Source organism: Mobula birostris, chromosome 8, assembly GCF_030028105.1.
Source record: "Mobula birostris isolate sMobBir1 chromosome 8, sMobBir1.hap1, whole genome shotgun sequence".
Classification (NCBI taxonomy): domain Eukaryota; kingdom Metazoa; phylum Chordata; class Chondrichthyes; order Myliobatiformes; family Myliobatidae; genus Mobula; species Mobula birostris.
This window is the reverse complement of record NC_092377.1, coordinates 44341164-44365531: the sequence shown is the minus strand read 5'-3', so window position 1 is coordinate 44365531 and position 24368 is coordinate 44341164. Positions and strand designations below refer to the sequence as shown.

Genomic DNA, 24368 nt, shown 5'->3' with positions numbered 1-24368 from the left:
GGGATCATGTGTTAATTTTGTGTTTTTGATTATATTTGGTAATCAGCTGGTTTATTTTCAGGTTGTGGTTAAATCAGAAGAAGTTGCAGCATGGAACATATTACGCGATGACTTCATGATGGGAGCCACCATGAAAGACTGGGATAAGGAGAGTGATGTTGCTGGCGAGGAAAGTGCTTCGGACCGCTGATCCTTCTCAGCAGAAGCTCTCCTCGGTTTGAAATGTAAACTACAGCGATGCTCATTCTGTGAATGCAAGGAATTGTATAATATATGGCTTTTTTTCCTAAAATAAAGCAAACTATTTCTTTCCAATGTCTTTTTAATCGTTTCCCAAATCCAAACACGTCACGGTGTCTTCTGAAATGTATGTGATTACCTGGAATGCGGGAGAAATGTTGATGCTTATTAAGACCACACCAAGTTGGGCTGACTGGAAATAATGGTGGACCAAGTCTATTATTTAACATAATCTGGTCTTTCGGGGTTGATCTGTGTGGCAGCCGCACAGGTGAGGTGCGTAAACGCCTCAGATCTTCAGGCAGCGCTTTACTGTTTCTGAAGTTCTATGAACAGTTGATCCAGGGGATGCATTTTACGAATGTTCCGTTCGCATAGCAATGAGACAAGTGGGCGAGGAATCTCGTCAGTGGGGAGAAGCAGCCATCGCACCTGGTACTTGTGTGAAATATAGCCACGTTACTTTCAGACCGGACAGTGTACGGTTTAAATCTACCTTGTGTTGGTAGGGCTTGCTTTATTTTATACCTCAAATAACAGTATCTGTTTGTAATGTTTATGCATATGTGCATGACAGATCTTATAAATTAATAGCGAACGGAGAAACTCTCGACCAGATACTGCTGGTGGGGGAGGTGGGGAGTTGCTGGAGCAACAGACATTAACTCTCTGTGACCTATGTCCTTTACTGCTCTTTTTTGACGGGAGAATTCCAATTGTGCTGCCGGGTCTGAATCACTTAATTTTCCTCTGCGATGTGGAACGATTTGCCTGTTGTCTGTTAGTTTAAAAACCGAGTTCCTTGTCTAACTGCCTACTCTGATTTTTTTTTTGAGTCACGTCGGGTGACTCGGATGCTGAAAATAGTAAAGTAACCGGGCACACAATGACCCTCGCTATAGAGGGGATGCCTCCTGCTTCAGAATTGGAGTCCACCTGGGCCCTAGTGCTCCTTTATATTATTCGTTTATAGAACGCTTTATTTTCTCAGTGGTTTTATTGTTTGTAATTCAATCCAATTTGAACTGCGGTGTTTGCTTAGAAAGAAGCAAAAACGACAGTTTCCTCTCACTAACACTCCACCTCCAACTTCCCGTTTCGCCAGATATTATGCTTGGAAATATTTATACCTGAGCTGTAAGCAGTAGCGGAGTACCCGCTGACTCCAAGTGGGAAGGTTTCGGATGATGATCTTGATGACGTATCACGCACTGAAGTTCACCTTCTCCCGGCTCTCTCCAAAGTGCTTTGATCTCACGCCCCGTGCTTTGTAAACTTGTTTGAACGTTCGGCTTCGCATACATTTATTTCAGATCACTTTATAAACCAGGTGGCCTCAACGATTGTAATTTTCTCACAAGCCTCAAGGTATCCCTGGTCCATTCTTTTCAATGGACAGATTACTTAATTACGATGTATATTGGTTTTGGAGACTTGGGCGGAAATAACTTTATAGCATAAGCAGCATCAGCACTTCTGTTATTGTCATATAACCTGTATGTGTTACAAAGGTCGGGTTGTTTTTTTCTCGCATTTTAATTCCCAGCACTCGTTAATATGCAAGATGGCGGGATAGAAATGCAAACATTCTCCTAAAATTCTATATAAATGAACGACGGTCCATATTCTAAGAAACCCCGACCTGTTTTGAAATGGCAGATCTCCTGCCCCGCACCCCCCCCCCCCCCCAGTCGTTATCCTCCTGTTTCTCAAAATTTGAAAGTCGAAAGTAAGTTGCGGAAAGTGGGAGCAGACGGCAGGCACTAAGACAGCGCGGAATACCAGCGACGCCTGTATGTGGACAGCCTGGTAACGGCGGCGAGGAAACCTCGGACCCCACGTCACTCGATGGAGGTAACACGTGGTCAAGTAGGACATTATAAATGCCTCCCGTGTGCGAGCCTGATGTTATCTGCTGGCAACTCTCTCCCTCACACGCACACACACACTCTCACTCTCTCTCTCTCTCTCCCCCACTCACTCACTTCCAGCCTGGGATCCTTTACTAGCATGGGGCAGCGAAAATAACGGTTCACTGCTTCAGACTTTTTTAAGTATAATAAGTTAATTGCATATAAGAAAAAATCTAATCTTTCTGCCTCTACAAAAACCTAACGTAGCATTTGACAAATTAAGTTTTTTTTTGGCAAAATTGTACTTTTTTTTAAATCTCCGTGGATCTAAAATCTCATCGTGGTGGAATAAAGCTGGTATTTTATTGGCATTTCACTGGAGAAAAGCAGAGGGGTCAGAGAGAAAGAGAGAGAGAGAGCGAGAGAGAGAGAGAGAGAAGTTGGGCGAAGTTTAAAGACTTGGTGCGGATTGCAATGAAGTGAAGGTGTGTTTATCTTCGGCAGTAGCAGTGTTGGTGCCGGGACTGGCGCTGCAGCGAGGAGGCAGCGCTTGGCAAGTCTGTGAACTGCACAAGGCTTGAGAATCAAGAATAAGCAACTAGAAAGAGCCTTTATGCCTTTTTTATTGTAAATATCTAATCTGGTGCTTTTTTTCGCGTGAAGATTACGATCTGCAGCTGCTTTTCTTCCCCCTCTCCTCTCCCTCCTCCCTTCAACTTCCAACTTACCAACTTTGAAAATGCACCACTCCATTTTCACTGTGTTTCTCACGCTGGATTTGGCGATGATCGGCGCTTGCTTATCGACCTGCAACACCCTCGACATCAACCAGTTCAAGGATAAGAGGATCAAAGCCATCCGAGGGCAAATCCTCAGCAAACTGAAACTTACAAAACCCCCGGAACATTACCCGGAGCCAGAAGAGGTGCCGGCAGAGGTAATCGCGATTTACAACAGCACCAGGGATTTGCTTCAGGAGAAGGCAAACGAGAGGGCTGCCACTTGTGAGCGAGAAAGGAGTGAAGAAGAATATTACGCAAAAGAAGTTTACAGGATTGATACGAATCCATATAGCTCCCGTGAAAGTAAGCCTTAAAAGTAGCTTAAAGAGACCACATCCCTTTTTGTCAGCTTATGTATGTATTTTACCAAGCATTAAGACGACATAAATCTGCTTACTTCAAATGCCCATTAGTTTGGCTCCAGATGTATGATTGGCAATGCTTCGTCTAAAGCGAGGATTTAATAGTTGTAATACCCACCCTGTGCCAGCAAAAAGGGATGTCATTCCTCCTTAAGAATTACTTAAACGTTTTTTGCACGGGTAATCAACGCGACCAAAGAAACACCCTGGTTCCTCGCCAGTTTTTTTTTGTATGATGTAGATATTGTGATATATAAAGCATGAGAGGTATTCGCCTATTTGGACAGAGCATACTGACGTGACTGGAAAAAATAATAATGACATATTTTGGTCCTGTTTATTTTTGTAGCGGTAAAGTTGAGTTTTGAGCGGCGTGCACAGCCGCCCGACCACCAACTGATTTGGGATAATACTCGTGGAAATCATATCTAAAATATTCAGCTCAGAATCTAGAACCTGCTATCTTCAGTGGAAATGCAGAAATTCCAAGACAGGTGCTTTGTAAACAAACACGACAGTCAGGCATGGGGTTGAATATTCGATGGTCGACTACTATTTAACTCATTGCGTGCTGAATCATATTTTGTCAGTTTCCAAATACGCCTTTAGGCGATGTGACAGAGTAAATAAAACTGGCACGTGCGTACACGGTAAACGCCGAATGGTGCAGAAGTTAAAATGGGTCCAATGGGATAAGCTCAATAAATGTTTTTTTAAAGTTAAAATGATTTTCTCTGGGCCGGTGCCCATAGAGTTAACAAATCGATCTTGATTTTGGATGAAAACAGCAGTTAATGTCAAGAAAATATATCTAAAAAATCTAGTAAGTGTTGTAAACAAAGGAAAGTTGTTTCTGGGAGGAATAGGCCGTAGAAAGTGATTTAGAAGATTGTCCCAATATCTCACACCTTAGAGGCAGGTTTAAGATGTTTGTTGAAATGATTTATAAAGTGTTAAAGCAATTAGTTATTTATCAACAGGCCGAAAATATAACATGGCATTCTAAAAAAACTGTCAGTCGAAACCGAAGTTATTAATAATAGCCTACAAATGCGAATGGGTGCGAAGTGAGGGATCATTCCAGTGCTTTTTGGTTAAAATGATTTTGACTAGCTCTTTGCAACCCCTTTCACCGCAAATGGAGGGAGATTCGTTCTTATTAAGTTGCTTCTCACCAGGTTGACGGAGGACAATGTCAGGCCCCACAGCCCTCAGAGGGCAGTTTCACATGCAGACCTATCCTTGGCTGTTGCTGTCAGCCTCCAGGTTGGGCGGAGTGCCAAAATCATTACACAATAAACGGGTCAAAAGGGTAGCTGTGAGATATAAACCGAGGTATCGTAGCGATTATATACATAAAACAGTCTAGTTTCAACAGTCTAGTCGGTTGCTTCTATTGACCTGAATCTTGTTATTCGGATTTAGGGCAATTGTATTGTCCAATAAACTACAGCATTATGTAGAAACCACGAATCCAATATCAAAGGTATTTTATAGTGTAGTTTTTAAATAACGAAACAGGAAAAGGCAACTCAGTTTGCAGTAGCCTTTACTTGCCTTGGAAAAAAAAATAGATTTTTTCTTAACTTTTACCTTAGTGTGAGTGGTCGGGAGAGAGTATTGTTTAACGGGAAGCTCTGCCAAACTCTCCACTTGATTTTTTGCAGACGTTTGTAATGCAACCCCTAAAACGTTTACTTTGAATCACTTAGAGTCAAGTTTTCAAGTTAAAGATTGCAATTTACGGTTGTGAGCATGTCTTTCTCATTTTGAGAGTTTTCAACCCCGGAATATAGGACAAGGAAATCGGATTGCTGGAAAAGAAAGTACCATGTTATGAAATCTGTGAACAAGAATTTTGCTGGATAATTGAAAGTGAAATAACCCAAGAGAGAGGAGGGGCGATATTCCTTGGGGCTCCCCGGCGCGTTCGGCCACTTTAAAACGCGTATCTTGTTTCGATTTGCCTAATTTGGCACAATGGCAACCTGGCTCCTAACTGCATGCACTGTTTTCCTGATACAGTGTCCATATTAATTACATCTGGCTTTGAAACGCGTGTTCTGTGCGGAACTCCTCGTCCTAAAGTCTGCAGGCAAGAGTCTGAACCTTTTGTATACGGTGCCCCTAAACACCCAACTTCGTGCTGTTGCCTGTGTGTGTGTATACTGGACCTGACTGAGCTCCAGGCTCCGTCCCAAAAGGCTCGTTTTCCAAGCAGTTGCATGTACAGTATCTCTATGAACAAGATTCGACCAATCGGAAGCCAGGAAGAAAACAAAGACAACTCTGCTATCGCTGCAGTTTCCGAACAGCCAGAATGCATCTATATTAGCAGGAAATGTGAGCTAGTACTCTCCACAGAGGACCCTACATACTGCTCACGAATTGATACTGTGGCGCTTGAAAGAATTCTGGGAGATCAAGGGGACGAAGAAGTATGCAATGTACCGATCGCTCACAATAGGCACTGCTGTAATAAAACCCAGAGGAAATGCAATGACCTCCCAACATTAAGAGCAGCGAACTTTGTACGTACTTACTTTTCTCGAACTGAAAGCGCATGCTAGATTGGGGCGTAAGGAGTTGGACCTTGGCGAATCACAGATTTTCACAAGTTTGTTCTGACTAACCATTGGCCACGTACTTAAAATGCGTTTGGCTGCAGGATGTTAGCGCTGCCTGATTTGCTTATATTCGTTGTAATTTCACGAAGGCGTTCGGAAGAGACATGTTTCTGTTAAAAAAAATGCAGAACCAAAATAAAACAAGACGAGATGATTCAACCATTCATAGTAAAACGATGCTTAAAGGCCTCATCTTATTTGCATCCACATCAAACCAGCTCAGGATTGCGGCTGGAAACGGCGGTGTTGTTTTAGAAGCACTTGTTTTACCGGGGAGAAATGCCATATGCCTGAAATATTGGAATCTCCTGAATCAGCATTTCACTGAAGTTACCGAACCTCATAGGAATTTTGAGCAAAGTTACGGAGCATCATAACTGGAACAAAGGAAGGGCAGATACAGAGTTACAAATAAGTAATGCCAGCGACGCTCCATTCTCACAGGATTTTGCCCGTTGTCCCCCTGATCTCTTGAATTAAAATGCAGAACTTGGTTTTGTTGACCCGGAGGTCATTAGCCGCGCAGTTTTCTTACATTGAGTCTTGCTGAAGTACAGTGCAGCCTTTAGTAAGTTTGTATTGAAGAAAGTCCATTATCAAATTCCAGAAATCTCAGTTTCGTTAACACCAAGCTACACATAGCAGTGCTGTGCCCAAATCTAGCCCCGAAGCATTCTAATTTTTCCCGTGCTGTATGACTGCGACGCGCGAATTGGTCGTGGATACAGCAACGTAGGTGAGCGGCAGTGAGGCTGGACAGAGTGAGTGAAAAGCTGGGGCTATTTGCACATAGCGATATGACATGTGATACAGGTGCGCAAATCTTTGAAAAATCTGGTGCATCTTCAGTCGTATACCACAGTTTCAGAGGATCGTTCCAGGAAATTCCAGACCAGCATTCATCATTAAGTTGTGGGAAATTATTTGCCATTTTACAACTCTGCAGATTTGAAGAGAGAGAAAATCTGCAAATGCCGGAAATCAAAGCAATACACACAAAATGATGGAGGAACTCAGCAGTCCAAGCAGCATCTATGGAAAAGAGTAAACAGTCGACGTTTCGGGCCGAGACTCTTCGTCAGGATTGAGCTTTCTCCCAACCTGTTTCATTGCAGTATTTTCTCTCTTTTTTTTTGGCCCACGAGGGAGTTTTTCATTTTTTTAAATCCATAGTTGGACTTGGCAGCTTCTATTTACTGGAATATTTTGCACGGGATGAAGAATGGACATTGCTTTAAAACTCGAGGATCTGCCATACAACGTACTTTCTAAACAAAAACGTGGAAAATAATTCCCACAGCGTAATGATCATACCTTGAGCTCCCTGATTAAGAGATTATTTAGGTAATAGTAATGTAAATTTTTAACAAACTGCATTGTGGTTTTCAGAGAAGAATTAGTGAAATTCTGATAAGAGGTTCCCAGAAACTCTTTTAATGTAAACACAGTTTGTCTCCAGCCTTTGGAAACCATTCATCCTAAATAGGGAATGTAAATCTGTGTCGCAAATTCAAAAATAAAATGTCACAACATTCCATGGAAGCAAATAGTTTGAGCTAATTAAGACATTGTAAATAAATACGTTAGCAAATCAAAATTAGAAAAAAAAAGAAATTAAAGAAGGGCTAAAACATCATTCTCAAAGTTGCAGATCTAAATATTGTTAACAGCATGACATAGTTGACAGCAGAAATGAAAACCATGGCTAGCTTATTGAACCTGATCTCCAAATGCAGTGTTATCGAATCATTGTTTTGTTCTGGTACAGAGGGTATGATGACAAATAATGTTTCTGATAGCTGATGTTGCTAATCAAAATGTATACAAACTATATCATCGTTTTATATTTTACAAATCATCTAAAACAATAGAAAATCCAAAAATTGAACACAGTGGAATATAAAAGAAATAGATTAAATGTAGGAAATGTGCAAAAGTTTTTCTAATTTTCCTACTAAGTTAAATGTTAATCTAATTCTTCAGAAAATTTCCACAATGATTATCAAATTAAATTTTTCCTGAGTGGAATATTGATACAGCTCTAGTAATTCTTGTTCAGGAAAGTAAATATTCTTAGAAGATGCAGATTTTTTTTGGGGGGGGTCTAAATTAAAATGCTTAGGTGGTTCATTGGAACAGCAGAGCACTTTGTAAATTTAGGAGTGAGTAATTCTTATGCTTGAAGGAGAAGTGGATTCTAAGTCCACTTGCCCTGTACCATGACTGTGCAAGAAGCACACATGCACTTAACTCTTTCCTGTTCAGCAGAATACAGTTCCTGTCGTGTGTAATGCACACTTTGAGTTGAGCATTACTGGCTGGATTTCACACTCCACAATTACAGGCCTCGGATGGTAATACAGTCCAACTGAAGATGCACTGAGAAGAACAATAGTGGCTAGTTTATATCTGTGCCTTTCTGTGTGAGGTTTTATTAAGATCTTTTCAAGTGCACATATTTCTTTTAGCAAGACACATGGCCACCCTAAGTTCAATGATTCGCAGATGATGAAATGGATTGTGACTGTAGTCTGTGTGATGACTTCCTGGTATTTGCAAGTTCTTGCAATGAGGAAGTAATTTTGGGCAAACTTGCCCTCATCCAATTCTAATACCCTGCCAAGCACTTCCTTAATGCAGTGCACCACTAATAATATCTATCAGTCTTACAGGCATTAACAGATCTATCTGTGGAACAAGGTCATTGTATTCAGGCTGAGATTCAACAGGAGTACGCTTATACAACTTTCCAGTTGTACACAATCCCAGTGTATTAAGGACATAGACGGTATTGACCAGGTGACTGACAGAGCCCGAACATCTCATTTTTAGAAGCTTTCGGAGCTATCTGCATGCATTGCTTGGAATTCTGATTGCCTAAACATCTTGGCATTAGTAGTAGATGTATTCCTAAAAGTTGTTACTCATTCTCCGATTCGTAACTTCTAACTAGCTCCTAACCACCGAAAAGATAGATGGAGGGAACATAAATCAAATAAAAGGAGCACCATCTTTGAATCGTATTCCCTTCCTTTCATAAAATACCAGCCAGGCCTTTTAGTTCTTTTTGTTACTTATTTTTTTTCCCTATTATCTCAGCAATTTCAGTAGGCACGTGGATGTAAGGAAGATGGATGGATATGGACGTTGTGTAGGTAGAAGGGAATAGTGTTTGGGTGTTTTTTGCTTTGCCTTTTAGCTGGTTTGGCACAACAATGTGGGCCAAATAGCCTGTTCCTGTGCTGTTCTATATTCTATGAGCAACATGTAAGTATACAATAGTTACTGTTAATGATCTTTTCCTCAAAAGAGATGTTAATTTTCATTTTCCATTCCAAAAGGGGAAAAGTGGGTGTTGATTAAAACCAAAAGTAGTAATGAGATTTATGTTTAGGCATACTGCAGTCTGAGACACTCTAAGTCAGCACTAGTACAGAATAGTATAATTTTCTAACCAAAGCAGTATTTAATGTGTTACAATTGTATAATTAATGGTCTGTTCAATTGGCTCACAATAATGCATTTGCCTGATTGCTTTTCGAATGAGCGTAGTTCCCATCAAGGAAGTGAATGTCAATATTAAAGAGTCGTTCATTTTACTTGGGAATCATTCTGTATCAATATCAAACGATGTGAAGCCTGCTGCAGCATGGTCAGACAAAGAACAATGTTTTCCCTCCTATGCCTAATGACGCATTAAGACCAATCCTAAGCAATGTGAATTGAACCGGTGTGCCATCTTTCTAATCACCCACACCAGGCATACTGTGCCCTTGCTATCCATGATTGCCATGGAGGCACTGGAGATAAGATCCTGAATTTATCTTTGCATTAGGAACTAGATTCAACCAATGATTTTGACAGTATATGAACATGTAAAACAGGCAATGGCATACAGATGATTTCATAGACTAGGAAGTTCCTTGGAGCTTGCTTTGCCAATGATACTTTTCTGATAAAGAGTTAGTAAACCTGAGTGTTGTGTTGGGGAACTCTCCTATTCTTTGTAAAGCTACATTATGAATCAGAGCTTTATGGTGGCATTAATAAATAATATTTTTTCAAGGAAGTTGCATTGGAGTAGATTTGAGCTTTGAGCAATAAGTGAAAAGGACTTTTTTCCCTTTTGCATATTTCCTAAAGGAGAAATTTGAATGGAACATGAAATGGATGTCCACTCTACCATTTCTTATCTCCTATACAAAAATAAAAACAAAAACCCATTCTATTTCAGCCAGAACATCCAACTTTGAGTGCAGTTTCTAACATTTAAGGGTAATCATTCCTGTAGCTAAGAACAGGTCAATAGTTCCTAAGAAGCACCACAAATAATTTATTCTAATGTTAATCCAAAACATTCACTCTCCGAACAGTAAAATAATCCCAATCTTTTGAATGGACTCTTGAAGAATACTTAGAGTTCATATAGTTTAATGAAAAAAAAGTGTATAGAAACTGAAATCGTCAAGTGAAGTTTCCAAAATAAATGCAGGCAGCATAACTTTCACATGCCCCACCAGTTCTCGAATAATGGCATCTGAAATATTTTCCAGTCAGTCAAAAAGGCAACAGGAAACAGTTGTCTTCACTTGTCTGCTGTAAGTTTACTTTCCATTGTCCAGTTTAATTGTTGATTGAAATGATCTAGAAATTCTTGACAAGTACCATGACCTTGACATTTGATAATTTGATTTATATTGTCTTTGTAGTTGAGATTAATTTTAAAGGATAATGCCACAAGGGAGATACTGACACTTGAGATATGTTTAATGATGTCCGCATTGGCATCCATTGTTCTTTCTTCATTTATTCTGCTTTCCTTTTGATGCAGTCATAAGATGGGATCTTGATGTTCTTACATATCTTTGCCTTTAATGTTCGTTTTGTTAAGGGCAGGCTTTATTTGGAATTTAGCACCTAGGGCCATGGTACAGTGTCAGTGGACCAGGACATGTTGTACAGCATTGCACCACCAAGACCTCAACTTTCGAAGGGATAAAGTAATATTTTCTGAACCACATCCATTAGAAACATCAAATTGCAGCTTTCAGTTTTTTTCATGTCTACAATAGTCAAAACAAAGTGCCAGGTTTTGCACTACAATTTGAAACTAGACAGCTTGGCCTAAAATATTAGTCTGGTTGTTAAATTTCTGCAACTCTAAACCTTGGCTCTCAGATTTCTCCTTTAACAAAATCACCTGCAAGTGTAATGGATGTTTGATCCAGATGCTTGCTGATCATATAGAAAAAAAAAGCTGTAATGTTTGTGGATAATTGAATCAAGTTATGAGGAGAAAAGCTAAGTGATATGTTTTTATTCTATCACCCAGTTTAGCACATGTTATAGCAATGATGCAGATGTTAACTAAATGTGACAACTAATCACTATCAATGTCTGCCATTTAGTCAGACATGAATTGAGGAAAACCCTCAGTGGTGGAAAATTCTGGGAGCCATAGATCAAAAATCCACTGGCCCTTCCGAGTATGCTCTGTTAACCAAATGCCATAGTATCAAATTGTCTGTATTTATCGAATTAAGACTGGAACTTGCACACATGTATAATTGATGGCATAAATTTTAAACTTATTCTCACACAATTGTCATCTTAGCTTTCAATATGCTTCAACATTGGTGTCCTCATGGAGTCCAGTGGTGGAGCTGGATCTTACTGAATTCTCTAGCATGGTCCACAAATTCATTGAGTTCTATGGAGATTGTGCGGCTGAAAAGAAGAAAAGTGAGAAGTTAAGACATTTAAGAAAATTATTTGTAGCTTGTTCAGTGTTTTTAAGGTCTTTTGTCTTGTATCTTAGTCCTCTTCCCAGCTCTGTTATGAAAGCTAAATCTTTCCTCAATTCTGAAGGAGGGCTACTGATTCAAAATGTTGGCCAGTTTTCTTTCCACAGATGCTGTTCGACTGGCTGAATTTTTTCAACATTTCCGTTTCTGTTTTCTATACCAGCATCTGCAGTTTTACTTGCTTTTTTATTATTCTACTTTAAAAATCATTTTAATTGACTTGTTAAGAATCTGTGACTTCCTTTATTTTTTGAAATTGAAATATTTAAAACCTTGATAGGTTTGAAAGCAGGTTAAGTTATGTGGGGTGGGATGGGGGCGCTTTTGTGGCTGTTGAGTTTGAAAAGAGAATTTTCAGGGTTAGACTTTTCCAACAGGTTTATGGGCCCTGTTGCTGCACTCTGCACTGTTTTGGACCAGTGATATAGTCCCTATTTTGGATTATTGCAGGTAGTGGTTGTAAGTTATTTTACCCCAAAATATAATTAGATAAAATATGTCCAATATAACTGAAAACATAAATCTCAAATGTTATTCAGATGTACTGAAAGATTAACATTTTCCTTATATCTATAGTAATTAGTTTAAGATACATAGCAAAGGATTAAATTTGACTCTGGTGATATTATTGATGCTGTGGTTTAGTTGGTCACTGTACATGTGGCTCATCTAACTGGAAGTCCTTAGTATTTTTGAATTTCATATTTGCAAGATGGAGAACTTGCTGAAATAATTAATAGGTTTATAATCTATCATTTATGATAGGTCATCACATGAATTTTTTTTTCAAATGCTATAATTGACCATATTGATTGCAGTTCAGAAGGTGCTAATTCTATACACTGTGACTGAACTCCCTGTATTGGTGAGGAGCTAAATCACTCCTACCCACTGGGCAAAAGTATCATAGAGGCATACAACTGCAGAGTTTATAAACATCAGCATCTACTTTTCAGGACCCATGTTTAAAACTCTAAAGCAGAGGTTCCCAACCTTTTCTATGCCATAGACCTCTACCATTAACTGAGGAATCTGTGGACCCCTGGTTGTGAGCACCTGCTGTAGAGAGAAGTATCAGTTTTGCACCTCTGTATAAAGAAAAGAACTGTTACTTTTGAACCTAATACTTGAACACGATACTTTAAGTGAAATTTTTACCTTTCTATGGTCTTGTTGAAAGAATCTTTCAGTGATTACCATAATTGCTTTGTGAAACTGACAACAACTTTAAGATTTCTGTGCATCTTAAATTTATTTAAAGTAGAGATATCAATATTGTAGGCTGTTATTTGACACTCTCCCATAGACTTCACTACATTAGAGACTTCTACACCATCATCAAAGGATATATATGGATTGATGAGAAAGATAGATTTTATAAACATTGCATCAGAGCTAAGTGAGTTTTGAATGGTTTATTAAACCATAATTACTGTGTAGAAAATCCTCTGATCCTAATCTTGTATATAATTTAAATGCTGTAGATGTAATTTTAAATATTCTCAAATAATTACATTAATTCTTTATAATTTATATAAGGTATTTTAACTTGTATCTTAATTTTAAAAAAACGTAGAAACAGAAATCTTCAACCTATTACAGGCCCTTCGGCCCACACTGTTGTGCCAACCATGCACGCTACACTGGAAACTGCCTGGAATTTCCCTGCCGCGTAGCTCTCTAACTTTCTAAGCTCCATGTAACTATCTAAGAGTCTCTTAAAAGACCCTATTGTATCCGCCTCTACCACCTTCACTGGCAGTGCATTCCACGCACCCACCTCTCTCTCTGTGAAAAACTTGCCTCTGACATCCCCCTTAAAACTAGGCCCCTGAATTTTAGGAAAACTCTGTATTTCTTGCTCTGTAAAATGTTTCTTTGAGTGTGTAATAGCTTCCTCAGTGACATCACCTGGGTCGTTATACTGTAAGTTCAAGTAAAATAAAACAAATTTTCTAGGAAAAATTGAAGTTCAGTTATGAAACAGTTAAACATGAGTCCCAATGAAGTGGAAAGAAAAAAATAATTTTATATGCAATTTTGTGCAAAGAAACTAAAATGTGTTAGTTAATGTTGTTGTCATGGTGACCTCTATATCCAAAATCATATTTCATATGGGTCGGATAAACATGCTGGCCACCTACAGCTCTTTATATCGACCAACTTATTTGAGGGCACCTGGACCGTGTAGATTGCTGAAAACAATCCAGAATGTCATTGCCAAGATTTCTGTGCAAACATTTCAAAGCCCGTATTTGGAGGACTGCTGTTGACAGTGACCACATTGTTGGGTTACTAACTAGCGTAGACAGCAATGTCAAGGAGCTTTATTCTATCAGCCCAAATGATGACTCATGACAGCCCTGGTTTCCCTGTGCAGACTACAACTAGTATATTGGAAGACAACCAGGGCTTTCGGCCCCTCAAGCCTTTTCTGCTTTTCAATTAGATCATGGCTGCAGTGTATGTGAGCCTCATTACCTCACTCAATCTGAGATCCTTTAATATTCCTGCCTAGTATGTATTATTGTTCTCAATTGGCCAGAGTTCCATCCTTTATGTGAAGGTGTGCTTCTTGACTTTGTCCCTAAATAGCGTAGCTGTAATTTTAAGGTTGTGCCCCTTTTGTTTTCAGTTCTCTTACCACGAGTATAGACTCATAGTAAACAGCAGTAATTTATTATTTTGTGTTGCTCTGTATTATCCCTTGAGCTTACTTGGATGGTGCACTGCTGAACTGTGCCATCTTGTATGGGACTTCACTCAGAGGCTTCAGTAAACAGTATTGCTGTAGTTTCATATTTTCCTTTAAGTCTAACTAAAATATTCAGGGTTTGAAATGTACAGGTCAGCTCTTTCACATGTTGGAAGGATGGATTTTGTGACATCAGTGTTGGAGAATGAAACATTATTCTGCTCTTCCCTGATACTGTTTCACCTTCTACTCGGATACCATGTTGTCCATCTTTTTAAATTTGGATATGCGATGCATTAAACAGGTCGACCATTCCCTGTTTTCCTCTAGAAGGTAGCACATCACTGCATATGCATAAATGGGAGATGGTAAAGGATTCTGATATACAAAGTGATGCACAGAAATCTGGTTATATTTGTTCCACTGAGCAAAAAGAGTGATCTCCCAGCCTGCCTTGGTTTCTGGGTCACTTCTTCATCTCTAGCCATTACATTGGATATGGCACTGTTGTTCTAATATCTATCCACTACTCAAATTCTCTCCAAAGTACCTAAATCAACTTGTAACTGCAACTGTACTAAGGAATCTAAATTAAAGTTATTTTGAATGGTGTAAATGTGAAGTGAAAATTCCAAGTATGTCTACTTCCATCATGTATTCGCAATAAAGAGTTGAACAAACACAGATCCAGAATTCAGTACCTGCATGAATAAATGAAATAAATAAATAAGGCATGCCCAATCCAATGTTTTTTGTAGAAGTATCATAAAGAGATCTCCGAGGTACTGATGAGAGATTTTTGGATAGTTCAAGGTAACTGCAATTTAAAACATTGCTGTTCAAAAAGAATGAAATAAGTGCAAATAATGATCACATATTAGTCACTGCAACTTCTGTGCATAAATAGAACTGAACGTCAGAGTAATTTTGAGGATTATCTAACCAAAATTTAACCTGTTAATCAACAGTGAACACAGCTTTATCAAGCCTGATCTAAATCCTGAGTATAAAATGTCATGTTCAGCACTAACCTCATATCACAGCAGATGGTTCTTGTTGACTTCAGTAGAACCTGAATTTCTGAAGTGGATTTGAGTGCACAGTTGCTGCTCTATATTAATAACAGAGGACAAATTTCTATCCCTCTGCCTTAGAAGTAACTACAAAATGCTCAATTTTAATAAAATACCACATTGAAAAAGGCAATTAAATCATTGATGTACAGAATGTGAATTGTCAAAATATGTGAGTGACAGGATGAAATCTATTCCAAACAGATAGAACATTCAAACTAAGCTAAAACAAAGTAGGGCAAATAAAAAAAAACAAACAAGTAAAATTTAAAATTACTGAAGGTATTTAGCACAACAGGCAGCATCAGTGGTAAGAGAAACAGTGTTAATATTTGAGGCTGATAGCCTTTTATCGTGAATGGATAAAGTTAGAAATTAATGAAGTTTTCAGTTGCAAGAAAAGAGGAAGGGTTGAGACTAGAAAGGGAATGTTTGTGATCTCTCTTGTCCTTACCCCACCATAAACATTCCCTTCCTTCACTGCAGCTTGGAACATTTTGATACCTAGTTTTATTGAAAATGTCATTGACTGAAAAGTTAACTCTGTTTCCCACTCCATAGATGCTGCTTGATCTACAGTCTATTTTCGGTATTTTCTGTTTTTATTTCTGATTTCCAGCACCTATTGGTTTGTTTCTGAATAGAAATAGATCTTTGAGTTCAATTAACAAGCTGATAGGCATTAGAGGAAGTAACTGTTTGGACAGCGCACATCTTGAGTAGTATGTCCAGTTCTGCTCATTAAGAAATAGAAGGAATATTTAATTCCCAGAATTATGAAAGGAAACAATATAGGCCAATCCCCAACATGGGTGCTTAAATTTTGAGAAAAGGCTGAACAAGACACGACTTTATAGTTTGTGAAGTCTCAGAGATTTTAATGTGGAAGTGAACATACAGCAATGTCAAGATTATTCTGCAATTCTGTTGAAAATCAAAGCATGGGATTGGTGTACAGAGAGACAGAATCAATCTAATAAAAGCTAATGCTTTGCAAATTGGTTTCTGGTTGGAGTAGAGATGCAAAAGTTTGGAATCTGTTCAGAAAAATCTAGATGCAGGTATCAGGAGAGGTTAAGGTTGCTGGAAGTGGATGAATTGAAATAAACCGAACAGTCTTCCTCACCTGCAGTCATGTAATCTTGTAATGGCAGAATTACTATTCCTTTGTTTTCATGTTAACCTCATTCCTTACTAGCTGTGTTCACTTTTCTTGAAAGGAAGTCAAATAACAAAGTTGCAAGAAGAAACCAACAAGTTGTTAACTGAAAAATGCAAACACCATCATTAGTAGCATGATGACAACTCACATTCTTCAGGGAATTTTGGTGATCAAATTAAAACCTGTAAATTCATAACAATGATGTTATTCATTACTCAATACTTCATTGAAATAACTCACATTAAAGCCTGATATCTTGGATAAGGTGAATAAATTCAGTGCATATCTGTTGCAGTGATTCAGCTAAGCTGAACTACTAATGTTATAGCTACATTAATTCAGAGAGTTTACAAATATTCCATACATCTTATATAATGTATTATCTTAAAAACTGCAATGTTCTGTAGAACATAGAAAGCCAAAGTATGATGGGTATTGGCTCAAAATTCGAAGGCAAAATTACTTGCAATTTGAAGCCCAGTGTGCCAGCACTCTAGAGTTATAAGAACCAGGTTGAAGCAGGTTGTTATTAAATAATACCAGCCTTGGAACAATTTAATAATTTAGAGTCAAATAGATTTTTTGATTAGGAGACACTTACTATGAACTCTTTAAACAGGGAAATCTAGGATTACTGATTGAAATTAATACTTTGTATATTTGCATCATTTGGAGCCATAGTAATGTTTGCTGATCTTTGCTGATAATTGTTCCGTACATTTCCTTGCAGATGTCATCTCCGTCCCACAATACAACCGATACTTCAGACATGTGCCTTTTGACGTCAGTTCAATGGAGAGAAATGTTTCCAACCTGGTGAAGGCAGAGTTCAGAGTGTTTCGTTTACAGAATCCAAAGGCAAAAGTAGAGGAACAACGAATAGAACTGTATCAGGTAGTGTTTGAAATAAAATATTATTGCATTTAATATTTATTTTAATAGATGTTAATGTAAATGTTCAGCAATTGTGCTACTTTAGTCCAATGAATACACTATGTTTGTAGCCAAGTAAGGCTACAAATGGGTAAAGTTTATCATAATTACTTATTTGTTTGTTTACTGTAGGCATTGTTGTGAGGTTGGCATTTATTCCCCATTCCAGATTGCCACTTAACTGCTTGACTTGCTAAGCCATTTCAAAGTATATTGAAAAGCCAACTGTATTATTTCATGTTTGAAGTTACATATAGACCAGATGAATAATGAGAGCAGGTTTTCTTTCCTGTGGTACGTTAGCAAATCTGGTGTGTGTTTATTACCTTTGCAGATTCTTCATTAGAGATAAGCTCTGCAAGTGAGTAGCAAAGTCATTCTTTTTGGTTAATGGACTTTTTGATAAGTCAGTTTAGAATACCCAAAAGACATGAGAAGACTATGTGGACATGCAGAGGTTAGAAGAATGCATGGATCCCAAAATGGTTCAGTGATGAGTGAGTGGAATTAGTGTTCACTTGACATCATTTCACCCGGTGAGTCTTGTGAGGTGAAACTAGAGCTTCGCCATTTCTGGCATATTACAAACTTCTGGTTTTTTGGAGTAAATCAGAATTTGGCTCGTAAATTCATTCTGCATTCTGTATTGTACACAGAAATGAAGAGTCAGTTGTAACTTTCAACTGTAGTTAAATTTAATATTCAAAAACTTTAAAAACTGACCATGACACACTTCAAAATGTTAAAAAGGTTACCAATAATAGGTCAACAACTCATGTATCTTGGGTGAGACAGAGGCTATGTACCCAGACTCTGTAATTAAAAACATCATATATTCAGTGCACAGAAATGTTTAGTTCCATCAATGAAAAAAAAAAATTTCTGTATTGTGATTGTCACAACGAAAAGTTATGGTTGCATTTCGTAAATCAGTAGTGTAGTTACAATAAGAATCTCTCCCACTGCACTCAGCATAATTAATTTTAATGCAATAGGAAAACATATTTTGCTTCTGATGGAAAAGGATCTGAAATTTTTTGATGTGATTGCAAAACATCCTTGAAAATCTTGGAATCATATTCAGTGGAATAAGTTTTCCCATACAATTTAATCACCATAAAGCAGTAGCTCTCATACTAAACCAGTTTTCAAGGCTTCCTTTTGAGTTATTGAATGTTACTTAAATTATAAGTATATGTGTCTGAGGGATTTTGCTCTGGGCTGCTGAGTTTGGGTTTGACATAATACCAGTTTCTTATGGGAGCATGGGGGCAGAATTTTCTCTGCAAGAATAGAAGGTAGAAGGAAACAAACAAAAATGAGACACTAGTTAGTGAGGTCAAAGCTGGAGTATTGTGCACAGTTCTGGTCACCGCATCGTAGGAAGGATGTGAACGCATTGGAGAAAGTGCAAAGGAAGTCCACCAGGATGTTGCCTAGGATGGAGTGTTTCAACTGTGAGGGGAGACTGGACAGGCTGGTGAAGGATCTGATTGGAATATACTGTACAAAATTAATAAGAACATAGTACAAAACTTCATTTTTTCTCCCTGGACAGAGACATTTACCAGACGGCACAGGTTTAAAGTAAGGATAGCAGAGTTAGAAAGAATTTGAAAAAGTTTTTGTTGGGTGCAGTTGAAATCTTGAAACTGAGGGGCAGATGTGTGCAATTATTCTTACTGAGAAATGGTAAGGGTGAGACCTTGAAATGCCACTGCTTGGAAGGCTACAGGCTGAGTGCTGGGAAGCAGATTCATATAGAAAGGTATCTGACAGCTGGTGTAAACAATGTGGGCCTAAGGGCCTTTTTCTATGGCCCTGAAACTCTACGATTCTACAGTATATGAATATGTATTCTGATTCTGGATCTTCAGTGTGATTATATGCAGTTATTATATTTAACTTCAAGAAATGCACAGAAAATACCAACCTGCCTGCGTGGTTTCTAGCTAAAGCACAACATTTGAATGCAATAGTTGTCAATGGGGACTGTTGCTTCAAATAGTATAATTGAATCTGAAGATGAACTGTAGAAATAACCATCTGTACCTTTGAAGGCTAATTTGATTGGAAAATTCGGCATTTGATTCATTTTGTTAGCAAAAAGGGAAAGATGATCGCAGGTATCAACAATGGATAAGGATAGGTACTGAGTAGCCGGTTGGATCTAGACATGTGGCCATGGACCAAACTGGGATATTGAATTTGCTGCATTTATCCATCTGTGACTCAGATGAGTGAATAGACAGGGTTAAATATCCTAGTTAAGTGGCATTAAGGTTCTGAGTAGCACTGATGGGGGAAATGAAGCTACTTAGAGACTGAGGTGATTTAATGCCAGGAAGCATATGGGAAACTTGAAACTGCAAAGGGCAGCAAGTATATTTGATTGTTAACACAAGTTGCAAAAATGGGAAGAAAAAAGACATAATTATTTAGGATTAGCTGGAATATATGGGTTAGAAACAGGCCATACTATCCAACCAGTCCATCCTGATATGTAGACAGTAAGACCATAGGATATAGGAGCAGGATTAGTCTATTTGGCCCAATAAGTCTGCTGTGCCATTTCATCATGGCTGATCTATTTTTCCTCACAACCCTGATCTCTGGCCTTCTCCCTATATCCTTTCCTGCCATAACTAATCAAGAATCTATCAACCTCTTCCTTAAATACATGCAATGACTTGGCTTCCATGGCCACTTGTAGTAACTAATTCCACAGATATGCCACTCTCTCATTTAATGCTTCACTTAAGCTTCTTCCATCCTTCCTTGGATAAGTCCAAAAGTGTAACCCACTATTCCCTTCTTTGTCGCATAGTTACCCAGCCTCTGCTTTAATACTCAATAATTATACTATGAAACTCTTGTTTTTACTTCAAGTAGCCTCACACAGGAAGGAGGTATTTGTGCTTCTGTTCTGCAGACCTGTGATCAGACCTCATCTGGAGTATTGTTTCTGTCCTGGGTGTTCTGCATAGCAACAAGCATATATTAAACTTGATGCAATACAAATTCACCAGAAATTGTTGTTGTTTAATGGTTTAAATTTTGCTGGTAGCTTATGTACATATAAATTTGTGTTTCCTTGAGTGCTGAAGGATAAGGTGAGATTTAATTGAAATTATTTTAAAATATATCTACTTCCTCTTCTTAGAGAGCTTAGAGCAAGGAAATGTGATCCTAAAATTAGAAGCTATTCAAAAGTGACTTGAGACACTTTTCTTCCAGGGAAAATACTCCATAGGTTGAGTTTTAATTGAAACTGTTGAGAATTTGATCAATAGTTTTTTGTCATTGAGGGTACCAGGCAAGGTCAGGAAAATGAACTTAAGGGAGTGAAAGACCTCTGCCATTGGAATGTCCCTGTATAAGGTGTGTCCAATATTGTTCACTGTGGACTCAACTCTACAATTCCATGTATTTCTGCAGCACATTCTAAAGCTTAGGGGCAGGGAAAGGAATTTCTCCCTTGTGAATGCCACCCAAATAACAAATTGACACAAAATCTCCTCTCATTGCTGCGTATTGTTTCTTCTGTGCCCATTGTATGTAACTGAAAGGCTAGAAGGGGGAACCTGGGCTCCTTATGATATTGATCCTGCCTGCCCAACTTTTCCTGGTTCCTGGGGAGTCTTGGAGGTTGAAGCTAAATTCTAGGAACAGTTCTCTTCCTTCTTTCTGGAAACTAATGAGGATTTTGTTCTAGATCAAGAAATTTCATTCCCAATTTTTTTGCACATTTTTAGCCCTTCACTCTATTTGTTCTCGCTTGGTGGACTCTATCTTAATGGAAGAAATTCTGATCGGCGCCAACCATGAAGAAATTGTATACCCAATTTAAAGGAATAATCGGCATAGCATCTTGCAATGCTTTACATATACACACTCGTTATTCTGTAGGAACTTTTATTTGTTGGACGGTGCTGTTTTAGCAATTTTTATTACAAATAATTTATCTGCAATAGAAAGCTTTTGTGATACCATCAAAGGTTTGTTTTGATTATCTAAAATTCTGTTGTGGGTGTTCATCTTGTTTTAGTAGAAAGTAAATTGACTGTGGATAGGATGGGATTTGTTTATTTCCTTAGGGCTACTGCTTAATAGTCTGCATTAAATTCTCTCTTTCTATAATGCCAGAACCAAGCACATCAGCGCCATGTTTATTTTGGAGATTGGAAAATCTCCTGATGTGGTGCTGAGAATATAATCTAATCATTGTTTGAGTGCCAGATGGCACAATGCCATCCATCTCTTTATACTTTAAAAAAATCAAAAATGGCACAGTGGAAGTGTGGTGATACTTTACAGTGCATTTAAGCCCCAGGATACAACATCAGAAAATGAAAGATATGACTTAAGCACAGGACAGGACCAGACTATTAGGCCCCTCAGGCTTGTTCTGGCATTGAATTAGACCATTTGCTTCAGTTTCTCATTTAGCAGGTTCCAGAGCACATCAAAGAGAGGACGTCACACATACATTTCACAAGAGGAAAATCCACCGGACAGTCAGAGTGAATGGTTTTGTAATTTTGAATTTGAACTCAAATCCTTTTCAGATTGCTTGGAGCAGACTTCCCACCCTTCTGTCCCCAAATCAATAGTTGGAGATTCTTACCGATAATCAAAATAGGAGATGAAAATCAATACCTTGCTGAATCCAGAGAGCTGAAATATGAGCAGAGACTGATGAAAATACTCAGCCAATCTGTCAGCATTTGTGGACAGTGAAAGAGAATTTGTGTTTCAGGTCAATGATCTTTTGGCAAATTTCTGTACGTAGAATATTGACCTGAATATATTCATCTGATACTTCCCCCTTCATGGTTTCTTTCTGACTGTCACATTATTTAAAGAAATTATACTTGCTTTCCCATCAATTCTCTCTCCCCATCAGCAACCCACAAAAAAAATACATATTTAGAGCTGAGAAATTCTGTTGTGTGGTGCATGTTTTTGAAATTGATCTATGATTAATGTTGAGTGTATGATCAATTGTGAAAAACATTTTCAAATTAATAATGTTGATTACATAAAATGCAAGCTTCTTTCAGAAACCTGGGAATGGAGCACATTCAATACCCTAATGGCACTTGCCTGTGAAACTATATCACTACAGGATTAATGCACAATGCAGAGAGGATGCAGTCTAAGCTGCAGGTGCAGGCAACGCACCTGCACTATAGAAAGAGATTATCAGTCACATGCAAGCCAGTGGCAGAGTTAGTAATAGTTTCTTCAGCAGACCAGGAGTTGTGTGCAGAGCCTGTGTTTGTTTTACTGCTTGTTAGGAGTGTTCCAAAGGTGATTATGTTGGCTCTGCAGCATTATCAGGAATAAGGCAAGAGGGAGCAAAGGCAAGAATGTCTTGCCTGAAGCTGAAGAATGAGGGGAAAAAAGGCTTTGATTAGAAATTCCTATCCCTTAAGAGTTTTCTGAGAAGCATGCTAAGGTATCAGTGATGAAGATCTGACATTTTTTTAGGCAGTGCTCCCATCAAGCATCCATTTCAGCAGAGGGGAAGTTACTATTACAGGACCAGTAGCTAATGTATTTCACATTTCTTGGCTCTAAAGTATACAATATGATAAATGTTCTGTATTCAAGGAGAGAGGAATTAATATTGTTTTTCTTGATTAAAGAGTAGCAGATGTTACAGGCACATCGATTTTCCCAGATCCAAGCTTCTTGAATGTTCAGGGATTTGGGGTGAATGCACGCAACCTTTTTCCCAGTGAAAAGGATTTAAAAAAAGAACGCAAGGAGAAGTTTTAAAGTGAGAGGGGAAAGAATTGAAAGGGACCTGAGGAGCACCATCTTCATTGTAGTGGGTGGAATGTGTATGGAACAAGCTGCCAGAGGAAGTGGTTGAGGCAGATGGTATAACTGTATTTAAAACACATTTGGACAGCTTTGTAAATAGTGAAAGGTTTAGAGCATGGGTTCCCAACCTTTTTTATGCCATAGACTGGTAACATTGAGCAAGGGTTGTGTGGGCCCCAGGTTAGGGACCTCTGGTTTAGAGAGCTATGGCCAAATGTGGGCAAATGGGACTTAGAGCATCTTGGTTTGCCTGAATGCGTTGAGCTGAAGGGTCTCTTTCCATGCTGTATTACCCTATGACTCTAATTGTACACATATGGTATCTTAAGCTCTTTGGATGAGCTGGCCCCTCACCATGAACTGCAGAGTTTATCACTCATTGAATGCACAGATGACATGAAAACTCTAGTAATAAATGCCAGAAGTCAACATTCAGTGAGCTTGCATGGCATCTTCATCAAACGAATGCTCACCTTGCCTGCAATATTTCAGACAATACACTGGCCAGCTGGATTGGATAATTCTTGTGGGTCAAAGGGTATCCCTTTCTGTCTTGGCTCCTCACCACAGACCTAATCACGCAGAAGCATGTAATTGCAATGGCAGTTATGCAAGCTGCAGGACTCTTTTGCTCTTCCGGCTTCTGTTACAGACAGAAGCTCTCTATGTGTTTGTCGCTTCCATCAAAGTTTTTAGACATGCACTAATGGATCAGGGGTTCTGATACTTTGCCTGTTCTGGCATCATTCTTTTCAATGTTTCCTAAGCTGACCAGTGACCTCTTGCAGTGTTCAGATTCAGTACTGATCTTTTTTTAAGACATAAAGACACAGTGTCAGTCAGTAGTTCTTGTAGAATTTTGGCACTCATGAAATTGCTTGCTGTCAATGGGAAAATACTTCTTTGTAAGAAGTGTGTGTAGTGAAATCGGGTACATATGGCATTGGGACAGACTGGGGCAGGTCTCATGTTTAGCATCACTTTTGGACTTGTTTAGTTTTTGGG

General features: G+C 38.6%; 2 protein-coding genes across 3 annotated transcripts in view; both read left to right on the top strand.

Moving 5' to 3' along the window:
• Window positions 1-315, top strand: part of rrp15 (ribosomal RNA processing 15 homolog) — a 36953-nt gene extending 36638 nt beyond the window's left edge. For both annotated transcript variants that reach the window (XM_072265083.1, XM_072265084.1), the window contains exon 5: window positions 62-315. In XM_072265083.1, coding sequence (XP_072121184.1) covers window positions 62-190 — 129 coding nt within the window. In that variant the 3' untranslated portion in view covers window positions 191-315. The remainder of the gene's footprint in view (window positions 1-61) is intronic.
• A 1848-nt stretch (window positions 316-2163) lies between these two features.
• The window catches only part of tgfb2 (transforming growth factor, beta 2), a 69059-nt gene continuing 46854 nt past the window's right edge, over window positions 2164-24368 (top strand). Inside the window, exons 1-2 of the mRNA XM_072265082.1 lie at window positions 2164-3178; window positions 17329-17492. Of these exons, the coding sequence (XP_072121183.1) occupies window positions 2833-3178; window positions 17329-17492 (510 nt within the window). The 5' untranslated portion in view covers window positions 2164-2832. The remainder of the gene's footprint in view (window positions 3179-17328; window positions 17493-24368) is intronic.